Genomic DNA, 19332 nt, shown 5'->3' on the forward strand with positions numbered 1-19332 from the left:
TACGGAAATTATAATAGTATTAAATCTTCCATCCATGAACTTGAGATGTCTTTACATTTGTTTATGTCTCCTTTAATTACTTTCATCAATGTCTCATAGTTTTTAGTATGAATGTCTTTCACTTCCTTGGTTAAGAATATTCCTAAGTATGACGTTATTGTAAATGGGATTGTTTTCCTAATTTCCTTTGCAGATAGTTCATTATCATTGTATAGACATGAAACTGATTTTTGTGTGTTGATTTTTGTATCCTGCAACTTTGTTGAATTTGTTTATTCATTCTCACAGGTTTTTTTTGTGGAGTCTTTCGGGTTTTCTCTATTTAAGATCATATCATCTGTAAATGTAAGGACAGTTTTACTTCTTTCTTTTCAACTTGGTGGCTATTTATTTCTTTGTCTTGCCTAATTGCTCTGGCTAGGATTTCCAGTCCTATGTTGAATAAAAGTGGCAAGAATGGGCATCCTTGCCTAGTTCCTGATCTTAATGGAAAAGTTTTCAGTTTTTCACCTTTGAGTATGATGTTAACTATAGCCTTTTCATAGATAGCCTTTATTAGGTTAAGGTAATCTATCCCTTCTTTGTTGAGACTTTTTTTTTATTATGAAAGGATTTTGAATTTTATCAAACACTTTTTTATCTTAGACGATCGTGTGATTTTTATCCTTCATTCTGTAAATGTGATATGTCACATTAATTGATTTTCGTATGTTGTGCCATCCTAGGAATAAATCCCACTAGGTCATGGCAAATGATCTTTTTAACGTACTCTTGAATTCTGTTTGCTGGTATTTTGTTGAGGATTTTTACATCTATATTTAATCAGGGATATTGGCCTATGATTTTCTTTTTTTCTGTGTCTGTTTCTGGCTTGGTAGCAGGGTAATACTGGCCTCATAAAAAAAAGTTCAGAAATGTTCCCTCCTCTTCAGTTATTTGGAAAAGTTTGAGGATTGGCATTCATTCTTCCTTAAATATTTACTAAAATTCTCCAATGAAGCCATCTAATCCTGGGCTTTTCTTTTATGGAAGATTTTATACTACTGATTTAATCTCCTTACAGATAGGTCTGCTTGGATTTTCTATTTCTTCATGATTCAGTCTGGTGGGTTGTATGCTTCCAGGGACCTATTTCTTCTAGCTTATCCAGTTTGTAGACCTATAATTGTTTATAGTAGTCTGTATGACCTTTTTCATTTCTGTAGCATCAGTTGTAATGTCTTTTCATTTCTGGTTTTATTTATTTGAGTCTTCACTCTCTTTTCTCTTAGCCTAGCTAAAGGTTTGTCAGTTTTGTTTATCTTTTCAAAAGACCGAGTCTGAGTTGATTTTTTCTTACTGTTTTTCTATTCTCTATTTTACTTCTTTGTCTAATTTCTTTAGATAGAAAGTTAGGTTGTTTGATATCTTTCTTTTTTTAATGTAGGTATTTGTGACTAGAAACTTCCCTCTTAATACTGCTTCTGTTTCGTTTCATAAGCTTTGATATGTTGTGTTTTTGTTTTTATTTGTCTCAAGATATGTTCCAATTTCACTTTTCATTTATTTGACCTATTGGTTATTCAAAAGTGTGTTGTTTAATTTTCATGTATTTGTGAATTTTTAAGTTTTCCTTCTGCCATTGATTTATAGTTTCATTCCATTGCAGTCAAAAAAGATATTTTGTATGATTTCATTAATTATATATTTGTTAAAAATTGTTTTGTAACCTAATATGTAATCTATCCTGGAGAATATTCTGTGTATGCTTGAAAAGAAATGTATATTCTGCAGTTATTGGGTTGAATGTTCTGTATATGTCTGTTAGGGTCACTTGGTCTACAGTGTTGTTCAAATTCACTGTTTCTTTGTTGAATGTTTTCTTGAATATTGATAATATATGGGAATTAATAGTGATACTTGTAAATGGCACTATTTTATTTTTCTTACTGAAGGTAAAATTCATTCCTTGATATGTTATAGTTATCTGTTCATTCTGATATATGGTCTCATGATAAATAAGTCTTTGATTATTCCCTTCAATTAAATGATAATGGGTTAAGAATTGAGTCTGTTTATTATTTTGAGTTATACTATTTTTTCCATTGTAAATACCTGCCTTGAAGTGTACATTTCAAAAGAGTAAAATGCATAAAACTATAGAGTCAGTTAAGCATATTAAGACATCATATTTTAAATGTGAAAACAAAAGGAGTTTCAATCAATGCCAGCAGAATTCACAGACATTGACTATATGTCTTTTATACATTGTCAGCCCTCAAGGACTGCTGTTTTTTATATAGTTTCTGTCTTGCTGCTGAGATCCCTACAGAAGAAAAACCAAGTTTGTCTAAGCAATGAAGCCACACCCAAATCCTTTGGAACAAAGACCATTGTGCTGTGGCTCAGAGCAGGGAGGAAAAGTTCTTCAGGTAGTCTCTAGACTGTTGTGTTTAGTATTAATGATTAGGATATGAAATGTTTATGTTTGTGTTTGGCATGAATTGTATCTGATAGTGAATGAAAATTATTCATTGAGTCTTCTTGAAACGAGTGTTCTTGGCCAGGCGCAATGGCTCACACCTGTAATCCCAGCACTTTGGGAGGCCAAGGCAGGTGGATCTGAGATCAGGAGATCAAGACCACCCTGGCCAACATGGTGAAACCCTGTCTCTACTAAAAATACAAAAAATTAGCCAGGTGTGGTGGCATGCACCTGTAGTCCCAGCTACTTGGGAGGCTGAGACAGGAGAATCGCTTGAACCCAGGAGGCGGAGGTTGCAACGAGCTGAGATCCCGCCACTTCACTCCAGCCTGGGTGACAGGAAAAAAAAAAAAAAAAAAAGGAGTGTTCTTATTTACACTAGGGGATTTTAGTTGTACTAGAATGTACAAATAAAAAGAGGACAAGGAAAAGAGGCTGTTTATAAGATCCCTTGATTTCAGAAAGATGGGTTGGGAAGACATTCCAGGCAGAGGTATGCCAAGGACAGAATGCTGTATGATTTCAGAGGAAAGCCATTAGCCTGAGGGAAGATACCTATACAGAGGAAAGAAATTCTGCAGGAAGATGCTCCATCCATCTGGGGTGCCTGCTCCTAGTCTTACTGGTGACTCAGGGCTCCAAATCCTTTCATCCACACACCTAGCACAGGCTGACTCACATTGCCATGTTTACTATCCATCCTTCTTTCACCCATCTATTTCCCCTGTTCCTTAACCACTTTTTGGAATAGAGCAGGAAACAAACATCATGACCCTCTTCATCCCACAGCTGACCTGAGATTATCCTCTTCATTAGACTATGAGTTTTCAATGCTTATTAAGTGCCTGGCTCATAGTAGGCAGGTTAAAATTAATTAAGGGGAAATTAAACTGGTCTCTTTATAATGAGCAGGACTAATCCCTGGAATTTGAACAGAAAGGGTTTGACTGACATAAGCAAAGCCATGGGTATGGAAAAGTCTAGGATGTTGCCCAGTTAGGTTTGAATCAAGCATCTGAACTCTAAGCTAAATAATTTGGAATATACAGAAGGTTTGATGAGTTATTTGCCTTTTCAATGCTTTCATCATTTTGATGTGCTGCAGCACATCAGTCAATTCTTATTTGTCTGAATATTTAAAAATGAAAAATGTCGGGTCCATAAACTTTCAATCATCCTTTCTCTTTTTGGGCCTGCCGTTTAGCCAGATTCCTGCTTGTTAGCATGAAGGGAGAGGGAGAAAGGAATGGAACTAACACTAACGTTCATTTAGTTGCTTCATCCTTAGGTATGTCATAGGCAAAGAGATCAATATTAATTTATTAGAAGCAGAACTAAATTGCTTTTAGCCAGAGGCTGTTTTAAGACATGAGCAAAGAGTAGGTTAATTTCATTTTGAAAATAAGTTATAAATATCTAGGCAGCACAAAGTTAGAGTGCACTGCTGAGTGTAAAAATAAGTAACATTCAGAATCAGCTTTATAAAAAAAGTAATGTGACAAATATATCATCATAATATGTTAACCAGTGTCTAAAGTAACTTGCTCCGAACTTTGAAGTGGAAATACAATTGATGAATATAATGGAGTTGTGATATTACATGTGGATTGCATTTCCCCAGAGTATCCTTTTGGCCTGACCAACTCTCAGCATCCGTAATATCATAAATACCATAAAATGTACATATGCTAGAAAATAGTTTCAACTATTTTCTGCCTGCCTTCTTACAAAGGGAAATGGAGATTTTGCTGCCAGAACTTAAAATTATGATGTGCCAACATGAAAACCTCATCATAAAGGCTCAATTGATCTGCATATATCTGCCAAATTTGTTATTATTGCATTTCTGTCCCCGTGGTTGTGTCTCTCTCTCATTAAAAACGAGGTGATTGTTTAATTAGGGTATAATCATTTCCTTGTGTGAATTATTCATGCATGATATAATTTTTATCAATACTTGATGGACCTAACCATATGCACAAGGACTAAAAGGTGACTGAGCTAAATGGAAACATTGATAATTTGATTAAGTGCTGAGATTTCTTGCTAATTTTTAATAATAAAGCTGTATATAAAATATATATTTTAGAGATTATGTGCCTGGAAAATACTCATAAATTTATCATATTAACATGTATTATATTCTAAGAAACATTTTGCTATGACGATAGTGAATAATAAATATCAAACGAAAATGGCACTTTTGTATCTGCCATTTCATTTTATCAGCGCAAAATTAGCAGCCACAATGGAACCACCACCTGGCAGGTATTTTAAACAGTGTGACATTTAAATTCCCTCTGGAATTTGACATGCAAAGGTCATAAGAAAAGATGTGGTGAGAATGGACCATTTATAAGGAAACAACTAAAGCTAAGTGTCTCAATTTGGACAAAATATCAGTCCTTGGGGAGACATCTTGTATTCCTAGCAGAGAATGGTGCTGCTTAAATCTATCCTCCAATACCTTCCCACGTCAAATGTTATCTGGTTTTGGCACTCTGGCTCCTGCCCTGCACACCCTTCCACTTGGCCTACCCTTGTTATGTTATTTTTGGATCATCACCAGCTTTCTCCTTAAAACTGTTGCTGAAACCACTGGATGAGCTCAGTGAAATCACCCATCGTGCATTAACGCAAGCAACCTAGAAGTGATGGTATGTGCCTGCGGAGACATGCCTCTGCAAGCCATCCCTTCTCTGGGGCCCCGCTCAGAGCATGTTGAGGGCAATAAATGCCTTTTTAAACTGCCATTGAAAATCTTCAAGTGTTCTAGACAGGCTGAACTAACCAGCCCTCCCTTACATACGTCCTCAACCGCACTTCGTTCACCCCTCGATTCGAGTATTCCTCTGAGCTAGCTGTTTCCACATCTGCTTTCCCTCACCAGATTGCCAGCTCCTTGAGGGCAGGGACTATGCATTCCCTGTCCTTGTAACCCTGCATCTAGCACAATGCTGAGAAGACAGACTTTCAACAAATATCTGTTGTGTCAATGAATAAGTATAGTGGAAAAAAAGCATAGACTTGGAGTCAAGCACATCTGGAATCCAATCCTAGCTTTATCTACCATGCGATTTGGGGTGCGTTTCTTAACCTTTCTGAGCCTTCGTTTCCCAAAAGCAGGTTACAGTAGCCAGTTCACAAAGAGGTGGGAGGCTGATATTGAGTAATGTGTGAAAACCAGATTTTAAGTTGTAAGTGCTCTCTGGTTGTTAGTCCATTGTGATATTTTGCTGTGTATCAACTGTGCACCAGTCAGACTGTGCTAGGTGCTGGTGCTACAGAGATGAAGATAGATTTTTCTTCTCAGGATATCAATAGTCTAATGTGATTTTTTTCCAGGTTAATTTGGCTTTGGGGGGCTATCAGGCTTTTAAACTTAAGTAGATCAATCATTTGTATTGGTTGGTTTCTAACCCCCTGTTTCTTCTGGGTGAATTCCCTTACCCTCCGAATGAGAGAGTGCCCTGTTCCACATTGCTTCTATTCATGGTACACTGCCAGCAGTTTTACAACTCTTTCTTCTCTATGGCATTGTTATACTCAAGAATATTTCAAAATTATGGAAGTCATGATGTTATATCCCAACAGAATAAAAATCAGGAAAGCCTCCCATCTTAAGATTATGATGTAACGTATTTTGTTATTACAATTGAGTATTCTTTTTAAAATGTTTTATTTTAGGTTTGGGGCTACGTGTGATGGTCTGATAACTATTTTTGGTGAGGAAAGGCAACTAACTGAAGTCAACCACAGGGAGAGTGAATTCAGATGTTTTCTGGGGGCACTTAAAAGTGTGTTCGATGGGACTCTGTGTTCACTATCAGAAGTGAGCTAATTAGAAAACTGTAAAGATTTGTTGGAACAATGAACTCCTTTCCAAACATTCTTCAAGGACACCTTAAGAGAGAGGGAAGGAAAATGGTACCTTGAAGAGGGTCCTCAGTGCCAGTTGCTAATTGCTTATGTTGCTAGTGTATGGAAAATTCCAGCACATAGATAATTTTTTAAAAATTTACCATTGATTTAAAAACACATAGTTATAATATTTAGCAATGTTAGGATGAAAAATAGTTTTCTTCCTGATGTATATTGCCTGTTAAATGGTAGGAAGATTGTGTGTGTGCATGTGTGCACATGAGTACGTGTGTATACAGGCATTCAGTGGTTATAGATTCACCATCTTTAAGTCCAAAAGAGAAGACATTTAGAGTATTGGCTTTAAATGTTTTTAAATTAGGTGCTGTTGAGAAATGAACGATCACATGTGCCATTGATCAGTGACTCCCTTTAACTAGTACAGAAGTTGGTTTTGTTTTCTTAAATATTTTAGGTTCCTGCTATGGGGAAAACATTATGCTGGGGAATGAGGTGGCTGGATCCTTGACTCTTAGACCTTTAAAGATCTTCAGGAATCTCCCTAAATCTAGCCAATTTTGTTTCCATTAAAAGTAACCTGGATCTTTTCAACTTCTACTAAATATTGAACCTCTCAAGCTTAGTTCTAGGCCCAGCTCTCTTCTCCTCCTCTCTCAAGATATCCATTATTGTCTAAATGCCTCTGTCTCCCACAGGTGTATCTAGCCCACTCTTCTGCTTTGCACTCTATACTTATAGCCCACATTAAATCTCCACTTGGATATAGACAGTACCCCAAATTTAGCATGTTCAGCTGGATGGATGTTACCACCATCCATCCAATTCCATGACACTTCTACTCCCTCCATTCTCTATATCTGGTCTAGCACTAAGTTACACTGATTTTATTCATTAGCTATCTTTTAAATCCACACACTCCTTTCGTTTTTCATAACCATCACCCTAGTCTAAGCATGGTCTCTGGCTTGCATGACTGCAATAGACTTCTTGTTGACTGCCTCCTCTCCAGCGTTCTCTTTCAAAATGTGAATCTGATCAGGTCACCCCCTTTACACAGGACCATTCAATTATCCTCATTGCTCTTAACAAATATCCAGAATCCTCAGTGTGGCCTCCAAGACCTGCATGGCTCCCTTGGCTGTATGTGTTTCTGCCACAGGGCCTGGAACATTCTTCATGTGACTTCTTCATACGGTTAATTTCTGACTGCTTTTTAGAGCATACCTGAAAAGAAACTCCCACGGGAAAGCTTCCCCTATTGCTTAAACTATCGTAGTACGTGATGCTTGTCCTTCTTAACATTTAGCATAACTTGCAGCTGTATATTTACTTGTATGATTATTGATCAATGTTCACTCCCCACAGGACTGTAAGGCCCATAAGAATAAGGGTGGTGTCTGTTTTGCTCTCCAGTGTATTCCTAGTTGGAGAGGTGAGGAGGGGCTTTGTCCTGAAGGACCTCCAAAGCAAAGTTAGGCTATGTGATTGGATGTACACTCTGGGAAAATCATCTTGGATGAGGTATAGAGAAAGTGAGACAAATACTCCCAGTGCAGAAATAAGGCAGAGTTCCAGTAACTGCAGGTCATTACCATTCTTCATTCTACTTCTCCTTTCCCTCCTCTCTAATCCAATGAGGAGCCTTACTCACAGACCCTCTCAGACAAATGCTTGATTGTCATCTGTTTATTTATTTGAACAACATGGATTCAGTTCCTAAGTACACTCTTGATACTAGGAATAATAAAATGATAAATGGTCTAGGCTCAAATGCATATCTCCAACCTGCATCTCCGACTCTAATGGGAGAGACTGTTCAATAAACAGAGGGTATAATTCAATGTGGAAGGTGCTACAGTGGGAGTTTGAATGAAGTTCTAGAAGTCAAAGGAAGTTATGACTAAAACATGCCCTTGGAAGAGCCAGAAAAATGCCTCAAAGAGGAGTTAGTTGTGTACTGGTAGAAATGGTAGAGTTTTGTCCAATAGAGACAGGTGTGGGGGCATTGTAAGTGGCTGGGACAGAATGTGCAGAGGCTCAGACCTATAAAAGGACTTGGCCTATTGTGGAAGGGCTTTATCCCTAGATGTGTGGGGTTGGGGCTAGGGAAGGTGTTAGGAAGACAGGAAGAGAGAGAGGTATGTTGAGGTCATATTGTAAAAGACCAGGTGTTCTGAACTCAGAATTATGAATATCATACTCTGGGCTGCCAGTAGTCACTGGACCACTCTCAATGTCTCTGGATTAAAAACCAGAGGAAATAATTTACATTAAATGTCAAATGGTTTATTAGCAGTGACTAAGCCAGTGAGAGTAATCATCATCTGAACCCAAGAAACACAAGAGGCCTGCCCCAGAAGACCCGTCTGTGAGCCTGGTCACACCCTTGTGCAGACACTGCCATGACAACTGTCTGGATTTGTGTTTTGCAGTTCCATGGAAAATGGGAGACCACCTGATCCTGCCGACTGGGCCGTGATGGATGTCGTCAATTATTTCAGAACCGTGGGATTTGAGGAGCAAGCTAGTGCTTTTCAGGAACAGGTAACTTGGTCTAGAGAAACACGGGATGAACATGTGATGAACCCATGGTTACCTCCCTTCCTGACCATGGGCATAAGGGAGTGAGGAGGAAGAGGACCAAACAGCAGGGAGGAATCAGTGAGGCCCTGAGAAACTGAGGGGAAGGCAAATGGATGTTCCAGGTGAATTATCCCTTTGTGCAAGGGGAAAACTCAAAGCCGGAGACAGTGGCAGCTGTGGAGAAGAAGGCTAAAGCTCATTTACATCTGTGTCTTCTGAAAGACTGATCATACTCAGGGATGGAGTGAATCAGCCCTACCTTCAGTGAAAACACACTAGAAAGCAGGAAACAGAAAAGAAGGGAAAAGCAGGGACAAACCTGACCAAGAGACATGCACCACCTTCTACTACTGGCCTCAGCACCCAATGAACTATTAAGCCCTTTGCAATTTGCTTTCTGGGTGCTTAGCAAGGTAGACTGGAAAAAGCATAGGATTGATAGTCGAATCCTGGTTCTTCTATCTCTATGTGACCCTAGGCACATTACTATGTCTCTCTGAGTCTTGGTTTCACATTTATAACATCAGACTGTCAATAACTCTATAGGGATGTTGTTGTGAGGATTAGCAGCCAATATATGCACAGTGCCTAGGATGGGTTCTGGCATAGTGTTGATGCTCAAAAAATGGGATTTCCTTTCCCTCAGGTCCAGGGTTGCTATCAGAAAGAGGGAGGAAGGGGCAGGAGTCCGTCCCAATTGTCTAGGTGATTCTTAGCTCCATGTTGCAGGCTGCACCAGGTCTGCAGGGGTGGTCCTCAAGGGGCTTTGACCCGAGGAGGCAAGTGGAGGCAACACAGTGTGGTTCACACGAGGCCAGTTCTGTGGGTAAACACAGAATTCCTATTTCTCCATCAATGAAGGCTGCAGTTTTCTAAGCATTACATTTTCTTTTCTAATATAATATTGTAGGGAGAATTAAAAACTGAAAAATCCCTTCAGCCATTGTTTATTCTCTCAAACTGTTAACTGTATGGCCTGAGTTTGGATAAGGTAAACTTTTCTAATATTGCACACTCCAATTTCTAGATTTCCTTCAACCCATATTTACTTGAGACTTGATCTTTGTACATATGTATTTTTTTCCTAATTTGGAAAACTTGCTAAAATAGCAGCTTAAATTACTTCACACCCACCAGAAGAGCTAAAATGAGAAAGGTTGATAACATTAAATGTTCACAAGGATGTGGAGCAACTGGAACTCCTTCATTGTTGGTGACAATGTGAAATAAACATTCAGACATCTATCCCATGATGCAGCAGTTTCACTCCTGGGTATTTACCCAAGGGAAATGAAAACACATGTCTGTAAAAAGATTTGTACAAAATTGTTCTTACTAACTTTATCACAATGGTCAAAAATTTGAAGCCTAGGTGTACATCAATGGGGGAATGAATATACAAACAGTGGTATATTCATATAGTGGAATACTCCACAGTAATAAAAAGGAATGAACTACTGTTATGTACAACCATTTGCCTGAGTCTCAAAAACGTATTACCGATTGAGAGAAACCTTACATAACTGATTTCATACCGAATGGTTCCATTTAGATAAGGTTCCAGAACAGGAATATGAATCAGTAGTAAAAAACAATCAGAACAGTGGTTGCCTCTGACTGGGTGGGGATGGAGAATGACTGGGAAGGAGTATGAGGGAACTTTCTGGGTGATGGTAACATTCTGTATCTTGATACAGGCTTGGGTTCAGGTATGCATGGGTCACTGCTTGCTTATACACAGGCATATGCAAATGATTCAGGTTTGTGCATTATAGAACATATAAATTTTACTTCAAAAAGAAAAGAACTATGAAAAACACCTAAACAGTGGTATAAAAACAGAAGTATTTGGGGGAAAGTATACTGATATATACAACTCAATTTAAAATGCATTGAAAATATGCATTGGCCATTAAATAGAAGGGTGACCATGTGGACATATTTGTGGTAAAGCAAGTACAGAAAATGTTAATTGTAACATCTAGGTGTTCAGAATATGGGTATTTACTATAAAACTCTGATGAGTTTTCTTTATGTTTGAAAAATTTTTATGGATTGTGATGGAAAAATACCGCTCAGGTTGGAAAGTGGAAGGCCGCTGATCAGTTGGAACATATTTTATTTTGTTTTTCACTGGTACAATGTCCATTTGTGTCACTGCAATTGAATGGCACTCTTCTAAAATTAAATTTAAGTAGTATTGTAAATGGTTAACAAAAAAAAAATACTTAGCTAAAAGGTCTCTTGGCCAGATTCCCAGCTGACCAAAAGCCCTTTGCAGGTTGAGCTTTTGCTCAGACTCCTTGGAGGCAGACATCCCAGACTGGGGGCACACGATGCTCTCTGGACCTTCTAGGTTCTGTGAGGTATCTCAGAAATGGAACTGCCAACTCTGAGCCTGGCCCACGAGCAGGCCCCTTCTCCTATGGATGATCTCATTCTGTTCCCATGGACACTGGGAACCATAACGGGAATAAACTCTTCTAAAGCATTTCATTCAGAAATCCTTCAAGGGAGAAGTGAGCATCGTCTTGCTGCTATGTTCAACCTGCCAACTCGGAAGCCCGAGAAATGAATTCTCAAAGGATCAGAGTTTTGCAAGCATAGTCCAGAAGCTTGAGTTCTCTTCATTCTCATGGAAGGGTGATTGGGTCGGGGAAAAGTCTGCCTTGAATTAGTCTCTGGCAGTGATTCAAATCTCTCATTTCTCCTTTTCCATTAAAGGAGGTGGAGGGCAGGGAGGGAATCACTGGCCAGGCTTAGGCTGGTAAGATAAGTCACTGCTATGATATTCATGAGGACTGAGAATTGGATCCTCTACTATGTTAACCTGCCTCTTTCATCATCACACTACAGAGGCCATCAGCATGGCCTCTGGGGTCTTCCCGGCAATGAACCTAGTCGGTTAGCACCCACTCATCATCCTGATGAGAAGATACAGGCCATCTCCAGCCCAAGCACATGGCCCTTTCAAGACACATGCAGGTACATGCAAGGTCACAGCAGCTGAGAAACAGTTAGAACAGCTGCCTCCTTAAACTCTCCTCAGGAAAGCTTTGCCCTTCCACTTGACAGAAGCAGGGCAGGGATGGAGAGCATCCCCTAAACCACTTTTGAAAAGGGCAAGTCCGGAAAGGGCAGCATGGTTGCCAGTGATGTGGGGAACTTATTGTTTCATGGCTGACTGCTATGGGCTGAAAGTTTATGTCCCCCCAAAACTCTTATGTTGAAAACCTAATCCACAGTGAGGATATTCGGAGGTGGGATCTTTGGGAAGTAATTAGGTTTAGATGAGGTCATGAGGATGGAGCCCCCATGATGAGATCAATGCTCTTATAAGAAGAGGACAAGACACCAGAGAGCTTACTCTTGGGTGTAAGAATACAGCAAGAAGACAGCCTTCTACAAGCCAGGAAGAGAGCCCTTACCAAGAACCCAACCATGTTGGCACCCTGGTCTTGGACCTCCAGCTTCTAGAACTGTGAGAAATATCTGTTGTTTATGCTGCCCAATCTACAGTATTTTGTCCTAGCAGCCTGAACTGACTAAAATACTGATATTGATGGCAAACAAGTCCGCCATCAGATGGCCTGACTTCCAGGAGAGTATCTATCTTTGTGGTATGGTCTCATAGCACAGTATTGGAAACTGTATGGCTGTGGCAACTAGACTCGGATGTGGCTTTCTAGCAGCATGACCTCTTGGAAGATGTCAGACCATTGAGCAAGATTTCTCGGAGGGCAAGATTTGTCCTGTGTTCCTGTGGTATGGAGAAGCAGCTGGATTAAGGTGGTGGTCTTTGCCTAACCTCCTTTTCCCTGTGCAGGCACCCCACTGTCACAGAACAATGATCTCCGTTAAGTTTTCCTCTGCTGCAATTATCTTCATTAAATTTTCTTCTGGCGATCCTCTTTTGAATTTTCTGTGTTAGTCACAATTACAAGTCAAAAGAATCATCAAGAGTTAAGGCCTAAGTCCCTGCCTAGCCCATCACGAATAACCCAGTGTCAACAGCATGTATGTTTTGGACAGCGATGTCGATGTCACTACTCCTTGGGTTGGCATGTGGTCTGTGTCATCAGGGTTGCAGTTGCTCACCATGTAGGGAGTCTGGCCCACTGGACTTATTCAGCTAGCACTCCAAAGGGTTCACTGACCTATGAAAGCAGGAGGCAGTGGGAGCCCTGGAGAAGGCAGTGATTACAGCCTTGTTAGTACCATCTCTCTTTCCCACAGACACTGTGGTATGGTGGCTATTTTCCCAAGTGCCTTCTAGCAGGCAAACATTTTGGGCTGTGGTGAAGGGAATGAATGAAAGTCATGACTTCTGATATGTTTTCTTCCAGTTTACTCATGGTTAGTGGATGGTCCTGGAGAATCTGCCCTTCTAGGACTCAGATTTCTATAAAGTTAATACTGAGTTAAACAAACAGAATACTGTTCAAGCTCCTGCTTTAAGAGTCAAAACATGTAATCTTAAAACTGGTCCTCAAGAAGTATGCTTTCAGTGCACAACACAGGGTGCAAAACCACTTGAGACACAGTTGAACTTTTGTGAATAGATTTTTTGTTTTTAATGACACTTGTCCATGGGTATGGACTGCTTAGCTTTCCAGAGTCAAAGGCACCTCAAGAATTTTACTTTGATAAGAGCTTTGGTTTTTAAGAGACTATTTTGACTAATCTTGTTCAAAAGCATCCCTCCCTTCCTCACAGAGAACATTTAGGATAAAGTTTGCTTTGTCAAACTCTGAAGGCTAAATTAGCAGTTTTCTCTGTTACAAAGCCAACTATGGGCAGTGCTTTTAGTTGCCATTTAAGGAACTCTGGCAATCTAGTACAGTAACTTCACCACTCAAATTGGACCCTAATGGCAAGTCACAAAGACAGCTCTGCCTGTTGTGGTATAGTCACTTCATTTCTATGTCTTTGTCTGTTTGACTCACATACTTAGAATATATAAGAAGAAGATGGAAGACAGAGATCTGCCAATCAATGTCATACAGTTCATATTTTTCAGATTTCTCAAACTTACAAGCAACATTTGTGATTTTATTTTGAGAACAATATGTATCTCTGAAATAATCATGACAAAGTAATATGCAACTCAAGGTGACAAATTAATTTTACTCTATTACCTCTTCATTTTTCTCAAACCACATGAATAAGAATAGTATCTATACTCTGAAATGCCCAACTGGTTGCTTAAGTCATTCATTTGAAATGCAAAGATTGACATCTCTTTACAGATGGCTTATTGCTAACTTTTGATAAGTTTCTGAAGTCGCTGGCTTAATAAAAAATAAATGAAATTTCTTATGGCTACATATTGCCAAGTAATACTAACTACCTCAAAATGGAATCATAGGGCAGAGAGGCCAATCAGAGCACCCCTGAGCATAGTGTTCTAATCACGGCCAAATTGAATTCAGTTGTAGTGATTCTAAATGGAGATTTCTAATTAGAACAGAGACAAATTCAGGTTTTGTGGAGCCTAAAGTTTATGCAATTCTAACAGCCCTCGGTGAAAAAAAAAAAATTACAAAATTGTGGATACAAACTTGTTAAGGTGAAACTTAAACATCATTACCTTTCATAGCAAATCTGGCTTTGAATTAGACCAGTTAAAACCTCACAGATTGAGAATAACTTGATTTACTTCATCAGCATCTAATCATACCAAGTATTGAAAATATTTGAGGTGCTTTGATGCCTGATAATTTTTAACAATTAAAGGCTACTGAAACGCTTAGAACATTTTATAGCATAATGAACAGGGGAAGTGGCAACTCAATCTCTGCTGATGTGTCCTTTCAGCCCATGAAAATTTAGAAAAGAGGTGAAATCACAAGTAAGTTGGTAATGCTAATAATAAGAAAGTAGCCAAGAAAATTGAAAACTGATAAGGAAAAAACTTGAAGTTTTTTAACTTTTATTTTAGATTCATGGGTACATGTTCAGGTTTGTTATACAGGTAAATTGTGTGTCACAGGGGTTCGGTGTACAGATTATTTCATCACCAAGTAATAACCATAGTATCCAATAGGCAGCTTTTCAGTCTTTACCCTCCTCCCACCCTCCACCCTCAAGTAGGCCCCAGTGTCTATTGTTCCTTTCTTCGTGTCCATATGTGCTTAATGTTTAGCTCCCACTCATGAGAATGTAAGGTATTTGGTTTTCTGTTCCTGCATTAGTTCCCATAGGATAATGACCTCCAGCTCCATCCATGTTGCTGCGCAGCGCATGTTCTTATTCTTTTTTAATGGCTATGTAGTATTCCATGGTGTATATGTGCCACATTTTCTTTATCCAGTCTACTGTTGATGGGCACTTAGGTTGGTTTCATATCTTTCCTATTGTAAATAGTGCTGCAGTGAACATACAGGTGCAAGTGTCTTTATGGTAGAACAACTTATATTCTTTTGGGAATATACTCAGTAATGGGATTGCCAGGTTGAATGGTAGTTCTATTTTAAGTTCTTTGAGAAATCGCCAAACTGCTCTCCACAATGTCTGAACTAATTTACATTCCCACCACTACTGCTATATAAGTATTCCCTTTTCTCAGCAACCTCACCAGCATCTGTTTTCATTATTTTTTAATAGTAGCCATTCTGACTAGTGCAAGATGGTGTCTCATTGTTTTGATTTGTATTTCTCTAATGATTAATGATGTTGAGCATTTTTTCATATGCTTATTAGCCATATGTATGACTTCTTTTGAGACGTGTCTGTTCATGTCATTTGCACAATATGTAATGGGTTGTTTTTTTGCTTGTTAATTTGTTGAAGTTTCTTACAGATTCTGGATATTAAACCTTTGTTGGATGCATAGTTCACAAATATTTTCTCCCATTTCGTAGTTGTCTATTTGCCCTGTTGATAGTTCTTTTGCTATGCAGAAACTCTTCAGTTTAATTAGGTCCTATTTGTCAATTTTTGTTTTTGTTGCAATTGCTTTTGGCGTCTATATCATGAAATCTTTGCCAGGGCCTGTGTCCAGAATGGTATTTCCTAGTTTATCTTCCAGGGTTTTTATACTTTTAGGCTTTACATTTAAGTCTGTAAACCATCTTGAATTGATTTTTATATATGGTGTAAGTAATGGGTCCAGTTTCAATCTTCTGCATATGGCTAGCCAGTTATCCCAGCACCATTTGTTGAATAGGAAGTCCTTTCCCCATCGCTTGTTTTTGTCGACTTCATCAAAGCTCAGATGGTTATAGATGTACAGCTTTATTTCTGTACTCTCTAGTCTGTTACATTGGTCTATGTGTACCATGCTATTTTGGTTACTGTAGCCTTATAGTACAGTTTGATGTCAGGCAATGTGATTCCTCCAGATTCTTTTTGCTTAGGATTCCCTTGGCTATTTGGGCTCTTTTTTGGTTCCATATGAATGTTAGAATAGTTTTCTCTGTTCTGTAAAGAATATCATTGGTGGTTTGATAGAAATAGCATTGAATCTGTAAATTGCTTTGGGCAGTATGGCCATTTTAATGATACTGATCTTTTTATCCAAGAGCATGGAATGTTGTTCCATTTGTTTGTGTCATCTCTGATTTCTTTGAGTAGTGTTTTGTAATTCTCATTATAAAGATCTTTCACCTCCCCAGTTAGCTGTATCTCTAGGTATTTTATTCTTTTTGTGGCAATTGTGAATGGAATTGCATTCCTGATTTGGCTGTCAGTTTAGGTGCTGTTAATGTATGGTTGTTGTTAGGAATGCTACTGATTTTTGCACATTGATTTTGTATACTGAAACTTTGTTGAAGTTGCTTATCAGCTCAAGCAGCTTCTGGTCAGAGACTATGGGGTTTACTAGGTATAGAATCATATCATCTACAAACAAGAATAGTTTGACTTCCTTTCTTCTTATTTGGATGCCTTTTATTTCTTTCTCTTGCCTGATTGTACTGGATAGGACTTCCAGTACAATGTTGGATAGGAGTAGTGAGAGTAGGCATCCTTGTCTTCTTCTGGTTCTCAAGGGGAATGCTTCCAGCTTTTGCCCATTCAGTATAATGCTGACTGTGGGTTTCTCGTGTCAATAATAAGATGGCACTTATTATTTTGAGGTATTTACCTTTGATGCCTAGTTTGTTAATGATTTTTAACATGAAGGGATGTTGAATTTTATTGAAAGCCTTCTCTGCATCTATTGAGATGATCTTGTGGTTTGGGGTTTTAGTTCCATTTATGTGATGAATCACATGTATTGATTTGCATATGTTGAATCAACCTTGCTTCCCAGGGATAAAGCCTACTTGATTGTGGTGGATTAGCTTTTTGATATGCTGCTGAATTCATTTGCTAGCATTTTGTTGAGGATGTTTGCACCTATGTTCATCAAGGATATTGGCCTGAAGTTTTCTTTTTTTTGTTGTATCTCTGCCAGCTTCTGGTATCAAAATGATTCTGGCTTCATAGAATGAGTTAAGGAGGAGTCCCTCCTCCTAAATTTTTGGGAATAGTTTCAGTAGGAATGGTACCAACTCTTCTCTATACCTCTGGTAGAATTCGGCTATAAATCCATCTGGTACTGTGCTGCTTCTGGTTGGTAGGCTTTTTGTTCCTGATTCAATTTCAGAACTCATTATTGGTTTGTTTAGGGCTTCAGTTTCTTCCTTCTTCAATCTCGGGAGGTTGTGTTTCCAGGAATTTATCCATTTCAACTAGATTTTCTAGTTTGTATGCATAAAGGTGTTTGTAATAGTCTCTGAGGGTTTTTTAAAAGATATTTTTATGGGGTTGATGGTAATGTCCTCTTTGTCATTTCTGATCTTATTTATTTGGATATTCATTCCTTTCTTCTTTATTAGTCTAGCTAATGGTCTGTATATGGCATTTATTCTTTCAAAGGACCAACCCCTCGATTTGCTCATCTTTTGTATGGTTTTTCGTGTCTCAATTTCATTCAGTTCAGCTCAGATTTTAGTTATTTCTTGTCTTCTGGTAGCCTTGGGGTTGGTTTACTCTTGTTTTTCTGGTTTCTCTATGTGTACTGTTAGGTTGTTAATTTGAGATCTTTGTAACTTTTTGACATGGGCACTTAGCAGTATAAAATTTCCTCTTAACACTGTTTTAGGTGTGTCCCAGAGATTCCAGTGTGTTGTATTTTTGTTCTCATTAGTTTCAGATAATTTCTTGATTTCTGCTTTAATCTCATTGTTTACTCAAAACTCATTCAGGAGCAGGTTGTTTAATTTCCTGTACAGTTTTAAGTGACCTTCCTCTTATTGATTTGTATTTTTATTGTGCTGTGGTTTGAGAGTACAGTTGGTATAATTTCCTCTTTTTTGAATTCGCTGAGAATTGTTTTGTGGCCAATTGTGTGGTCAGTTTTAGAGTATGTCGCATATGCAGATGAGAAGAATATATATTCTGCCATTTTGGAGGTGGAAAGTTCTGTAGATGTCTTTTAGGTCCATTTAGTCAAGTGTTAAGTTCAAGTCCCGAATATCTTAGTTGTCTGCCTTGATGGTCTGCCTAAACTGGCAGTGGGATGTTGAAGTCTCCCGCTATTATTTTGTAGTCATCCAAGTCTCCTAGGTCTCTAAGAACTCATCTTATGAATCTGGGTGCTCCTGTTTTGGGTGCATATATACTTAGGATAGTTACATCTTCTTGTTGAATTGAGCCCATTACCATCATATAATGCGCTTCTTTGTCATTTTTTTTAAATCATTGTTAGTTTAAAGTCTATTTTGTCTGAAATTAGAATAGCAACCACTGCTTTTTTTCTGTTTTTCATTTGTTAGGTAGATTTTTCATCATCCCTTTACTTTGAGCCTGTGTGTGTAATTACGTGTAAGATGGACCTTTTGAAGACAGCATGCAGTTGAGTCTTGCTTCTTTACCCAACTTGCCACTCTGTGCCTTTTAATTGAGACATTTACTCTGTTTCCATTCAAGGTCACTATTGATATGTATGGATTTGATTCTGTTATTGTATTGTTAGCGGGTTATTATGCAGACTTGATTGTGTACTTGATTTATAGTGTCAGTGGTCTATGTATTTAAGTGTGTTTTTGTGGCAGTCAGTAATGGTCTTTCCTCTCCTTATTTAGCACTCCCTTAGGGACCTCTTGAAAGGCAGGTCTGGTGGTAACTAATTCCCTTAGCATTTACTTGTCTGAAAATGATCTCATTTCTCCTTCACTTATGAAACTTAGTTTGGCTGTATATGAAATTCTTAGTTGTAATTTCTTTTCTTTAAGAATGCTGAATGTAGGCCTCCAATATCTTCTGGCTTGTAGGGTTTCTGCTGAAAAGTCTGCTGTTAGCCTGATGGGGTTCCATTTGTATGTGACTTGCCCCTTGTCTTTATCTACCTTTTACATTTTTAATTTCTTTTCAACCTTGGTGAATCTGATGACTGTGTGTCTAGGGGATGGTCATCT

At 38.5% G+C, this 19332-nt stretch overlaps 1 protein-coding gene across 5 annotated transcripts in view; it reads left to right on the plus strand.

Moving 5' to 3' along the window:
* The window catches only part of SAMD13 (sterile alpha motif domain containing 13), a 49378-nt gene that overhangs the window by 15282 nt on the left and 14764 nt on the right, over positions 1 to 19332 (plus strand). For all 5 annotated transcript variants that reach the window (XM_025401547.1, XM_025401565.1, XM_025401573.1 and 2 more), the window contains exon 3: positions 8779 to 8890. In XM_025401547.1, the coding sequence (XP_025257332.1) occupies positions 8779 to 8890 (112 nt within the window). The remainder of the gene's footprint in view (positions 1 to 8778; positions 8891 to 19332) is intronic.

This window comes from Theropithecus gelada, chromosome 1 (assembly GCF_003255815.1).
Source record: "Theropithecus gelada isolate Dixy chromosome 1, Tgel_1.0, whole genome shotgun sequence".
NCBI lineage: Eukaryota > Metazoa > Chordata > Mammalia > Primates > Cercopithecidae > Theropithecus > Theropithecus gelada.